The sequence below is a fragment of the Apaloderma vittatum genome, unplaced genomic scaffold, assembly GCF_000703405.1.
Source record: "Apaloderma vittatum isolate BGI_N311 unplaced genomic scaffold, ASM70340v1 scaffold10567, whole genome shotgun sequence".
Taxonomy (NCBI): domain Eukaryota; kingdom Metazoa; phylum Chordata; class Aves; order Trogoniformes; family Trogonidae; genus Apaloderma; species Apaloderma vittatum.
In genome coordinates this window covers 1093-6343 of record NW_009727803.1, presented here as the reverse complement: position 1 = coordinate 6343, position 5251 = coordinate 1093, and the positions used below count along the sequence as shown (strand labels likewise).

The 5251-nt window shown below is 48.1% G+C and overlaps 1 protein-coding gene across 1 annotated transcript; it reads right to left on the bottom strand.

Moving 5' to 3' along the window:
* Positions 1-800: 800 nt before the first annotated feature.
* Positions 801-5049, bottom strand: LOC104277236 (transferrin receptor protein 1-like; the record flags this gene model as incomplete). The annotated part of the gene is made up of 6 exons (XM_009873817.1): positions 5017-5049; positions 3319-3532; positions 2483-2705; positions 2124-2267; positions 1316-1412; positions 801-996 (listed from the first exon to the last, which is right to left on the bottom strand). Coding segments are annotated over exons 1-6 (907 nt in total), but the record flags the coding sequence as incomplete, so codon positions are not given.
* Between the last annotated feature and the right edge of the window lie 202 nt (positions 5050-5251).

The window sequence follows — 5251 nt, the reverse complement described above, 5'->3', positions numbered from 1 at the left end:
TTCTTCCAGTCGATGTCAGGGTGATTAAAATGCCCCATGATGACCATGGCTTGTGAATGAGCAGCAACTCCTATCTGCTTATGAAGGGCCTCATCCACTTGATCCTCCTGGTTGGGTTGTCTGTAGCACGCCCCACTGTAAAGTCTCCTCCCCTTCCTTTCACCCTGGTCCACAGGCACTCGGTTCTTTCGTCATCACTTGCCAGGCATTCTAGCCTTTTACTGACATAGAGGGCAATACCTTCTCCTCGTTTCCCCTGCCTGTCCTTCCTGAACAGTTTATACTCCTCTAGTCCAACACACCAATCGCAGGAGTCGTTCCACCATGTCTCTGAGATGCCGATCAGGTCATAGTGCTGCAGACTCACAAGCACCTCTAGCTCTTCATGTCATACAAAGCACCTGCACTTGGTCCAAGTGAACAGTTAGCAAGGGCCCCAGTGAGACGCTGCAGCTGAGCTTTGAAAGTATCTGGCTTCTAGCAGCAAGAGGTGCTCTGGAGGCAAGGCTGTTCTGCTTCTAGCTGCCCTACTGCTGCATCAAGCAATACCAGCTCTGCCCTCTATAGCCCCCATGCTGCCTCCCTCTGCCTCCCAATTCCATCATTTCCAGATGTTTCGCTGGCTCAGAAAGACTGCCAGTGGTAAAAAACAAAAATGCCACCACAAACACTAACCATCTCTGTTTGGTCTCGGCGTCCATACCTGCACGTGGAGGCTTAGGGCAAACAAGGCAAACAAGACCAGACCTGCGGGGACAAGCCTACATACACGAATTCTAGAAGTGTGAACAAGGACATACCTCTGTGTCTCAAAGAGGAGGAAGCACAGCTCCTGCTAGCAAGTTTGGCCAGGTTTTGGAGCAGATCGCTTACCTTCTCGGCAAGAGTTATTTTTCCAGCTTTGAAGATGACTATAGCTCCATTCAGCGAACCACCCCAGTTCCGTATAAACTGAAAATCATCTTTCAGCCCATAGTTCACGTAGACCGGTTTGCCCTGGAACAGACACTAGCTGTAAATACGGCAGTACTATGTCAGTAAGATACTTCAAACAGCCTGCAGAGTCACAGTAACGGTGACTCCCAGTAACAGTAGGAACATCAAGCTCATCAATGTAAATTCTGATCACATGCAGTGTGCCTGCTGAAGCAGCACTTCTGTCAAGGTTCCGTGGAAAAGTTTAAACAGTTACTTCTGCATCTTGCTGAAGTAATAAAACTATGTGGGCCCACTCCTCACCCCACTCTCCCCACCACCAACCCCAGCTCTCTAACTGGGGAGGGCTCTATACACTCTGTATCTTTGGGTCACTTACAGCAACTGAGTCACTCTTGCTGTATGCCACATATGCCACGGGACTCTCCAGCTCCTCTTCTCTTTCATTTTCCCAAATAGACACTTTGTTGTCACTACTGTTAAGTGTAAAGAGATAGTGTTATGTTCTCTCATACATGACTCCATACTTAACTAGCTCCCATTTTCCAGTCTGTGCCTTCACAATTCTCACTGTGTCTGTCTGAAACAGGCAGACCCACCCCAGTACTCTTGTGCAAGTATCTCTGGGGTTCTTCAGAGACATTAACGAAGGCTAATTTCCAAGAAAAGAGGCAAACAATAATAATAAAAAAAAAATTCTATGTTTCCAGGTATTAGTTCCTTCCTAAGAGAAGGTAAGCTAATTAATTTCCCCTCGACATGAAGGGGCAAGACACAAGGGTGTGAGTGTCAGCAAACACAATGTCTGTTGATACTTCCAGACCTACTATAGGAGCCACTGCCTGGTTTGCAACACTTGATAAGTCACCTGTGCCAGCAGCTTTAGAAACAGGGAATCTGCCGTTCAGCTCAGTTTTTACTCAAGTTTGTTTTCTCTCTGCTTCCTAAGCCCACTCTGAGGAAACAGTTGTCCCAGGAAAAATCCAGAGGGGCTTCTACCAGACCCTCTGGATTTAGAAAGCCTGAGAAGAACAGAAGCAGCTATTACTTGGCTAGGTTGAGGCTTTCTTTGGAGCAGGATAACTGGTGCAGAATTTTAGCACCACTTTCAGCAGAAATCACGTTAGCTCAAGACTACAGATACCCAATACTGCGAGGAAGAGACCTGCATCTCACCATTTACATACCTGCCCTTGACCTGCAGCTTAATGTAGTGCTCATCATTCCACACTTCATCCAAGAGGAGGCTGGTGAACTGCTCATGAATATAGCTGGCAAGGTTCTCATCTTCAGTACTGCCAGCTTCAACAGAGTCCATATTTGCTCTCTGCCTGTAGGCAACACACGCATAGCTTAGGCAACAGCACCAGGTTGCACTGCAGTGCTCCAGCCCGGACACCCAAGCTGGAGGAGCAATTAAAGTGCATGCTTAACCACAAGCCACCCCACAACATCTTTTATGCCCTTGTTCTCCAGAAGAGCTTGAGTTCTGCTCACAGGCTATGCCTCTCTCATAGCTGCAAGCTAAGCTTTCTGGAACTGTTACCTCAGGCTGTCCTCAAGACGTTTGGCTGACACTTTTGATGACAACAGGTCTCTGAGATCAGGCCAGTAGAAGATAGGTGGTCCAGAAACCTCTTCTTCCTCAGTGTCATCACCATCCGCTAAGTAAGATGCAGTAGGAGTCATCTCACACCTGCCACTTCCATCCAGACACCTGCTAGCCTTCTGCATCCGTCCACGATAACTCAAATAGCCGATCAGAAACCCTGCAGACAGGAGTAGTATTTCTTAGTGCTCCAGAAAGGTGACTAAACCAGCCCATTCAAAGTAGTGCATTCAAAGCAGCTCCAGGGTTAAGGTGCATCTCTGCTCTCACACCATTTTTGAGAAGCTGGCATACCTAAGGGTAGACAGGAATATGCAGCCTGACATTTTGCCTGAGCTGGCATGTTTTAAAGTATGCTGTAAACGTGATCTTGCGCTTGGCAGAGCCCCTCCAGCACCACTTGGGAAGGAGAATGCTTACTTTAGGTCAGTGTCAGTCTCAAAACCCTTGTGAGACTAGCACCACGGGATTTACCGATATGCTGACCCACCTCCCTAAAGAAGCACTGAGTTAATCAAGGGAAAAACAGTACACTTGCCACATGGACCAGTTTGCCCTTTAGCTAAGTCACTGTTCCCCTGTCAAACTCCATGTTTCTTTGTGCCAATTCTGTACCATAAGTCTGAGCTAAACAGAGCTAGTGATAAGAGGCTGCAGTCTGCATCCAGACTCTTTAGCGATCTCCTGAAACAATACAGATGCAAATGTTAACAGCCTCAGACATGCTCAATACCAGAGTCCACCTCACACAAGTGCTTCCCACCCTTCCTTACCAATCAAAAGGAGGAGGGCTGCCACGATGACTAGGAAGCAGAAGTTCTTGCCCCTCCTCCATGGAGGAGGTATGCTAGCATGTGGTTGCTCTGGTCTCCCAGTTTCCCCTCCTTCCTCATCATCAGCAGCCAGATTCATCTCCACATGGCTGTTGTCTCCATCTGTTTGCCGGGCAATGCTGAAGCGTGTGTACGAGGATGGCTCGCCGTTAAACTGTGTTGAAAGACAGTCACACAATGGAAGAGTTTACTACACTGGCCTACGGTCCTTGCGGCCAGCTGCACCCATGCTCCACACCAAAGGCAGTTTGTTCACCTGAAACAGCTGCAGCCCAAGTGTTTGGCTGTCTGTCTGGTTGCTTTGACCAGAAAGTCAGACTCGGATCCACTCAAGTTCCAGAGTCTATTTAGCATCTGTTCACCCTGCACAAGTTCAGAGCCACACTGGTTAGAGTCTAGCTTGGAGTCCATTACAGATACGACTCAGGCAATGGCACTGGCATTTCCCATGTGACCCCAACTTGCAAAGACTGACTGAAGCAGAAACTCCCACTCTTAATTAGGAGAGCGCTGCTCTGAACGCATGCAACTTGAGCAGAAGGGGAACTCTGGTCAGGACAGAGAAAAGGGTAAGCAACTCCTCCGCTGTGGCTGTGCCTTTGGGCCACATCCACTTTAACATAAATACTCTCATCCAGTATCTAGATAATCATGTATTAAACTGCTACAGGCTACTCTTAAATTAGACTGTTGAGTACTACCAAGCAGCTAGGCTGAAGAGATGGCCCATGGGAATCCTGCTGCCTCAACTAACACAAAGGCTGAGAATACCGTGAGGGTGACAAAGCACTGGCACAGGCTGCCCAGGGAGGTTGTGGAGTCTTCTACTCTGGAGACTTTCAAAACCCACCTGGATGCAATCCTGTGCAATCCCGCTTTAGTTGTGGGGATTGGATTAGATGATCTCTAGAGGTTCTTTCCAACACCCAGGACTCTGGGGCACACCTCCCACATCCACCAGAGACTGCAATCACTCAACAGGTGTTTACCAGTGCCCAAGCAGAGCAGTTTCCAGTCTGCAGCCCACTTCTCTAAAGAGCTGCACTGCACAGTCCAGCCGCCCACAGAGCAGCAGTCTGTGCACAAGGCAATCGCTCAATTAACACTTAAACTTAATTCCAAGCGTAGCCAGCCACTAAGCAGAATCACTCAGCTTCCATTAGAGTTGCTGAACCTGCCTGAGGCCACAGTTGTGCTGGGGACAGGCATGAAACCGGCTAAAAGGCCAGAGGAAGAGTTTTGGGACAGGCTGGACTTGTAGTTGAATGCCTAGCCCCAAAGTAACATAACAAAATACACGTTGATTGTCCTGATAGCCATTTAATCAGCTTCCTCAGCAGTACTTCCTCCTGGAACATTGTTCAAGGCTTGCCCCACCCCCCTTATCAGCTTCCTGAGAGGCTCACAACAGCATAGCAGTTAACGATAATGCCAACAGCACTGAACCACTTAAGCCACCCCCTTATCGTGGCCAGCTACCTACAGTGACATTTGTGTCACATCCCACACAGTAGCACCTAACACCACTTTGAATTCATCATCTTCTTCCATACAGACACAGATGTTGTTGAACCTTTCTTCTGCAGTATAGCCAGCCCAGTAACAAAATACAAACGGCATAGGGGGACTGTGTCTTACCCAGTTAGAGATTGCTGCTCTGGCATGGTCCATTGCCCTTTGAAGGAGTACCCACCAATTTGAACAAAGCCCTAGAAGTTCAGAACACACAGAAAGTCAAGTCAGGCTGTTCCCCTGCCACCACATAAGATGTCCAAGGTCACTCACTGTCACTAGCTCAATACCTGCCCACAGATTTTACATGCATGCTTCTACGTACGTTGCAATAATGGTGAACCTTAAATGCAACCTAGAA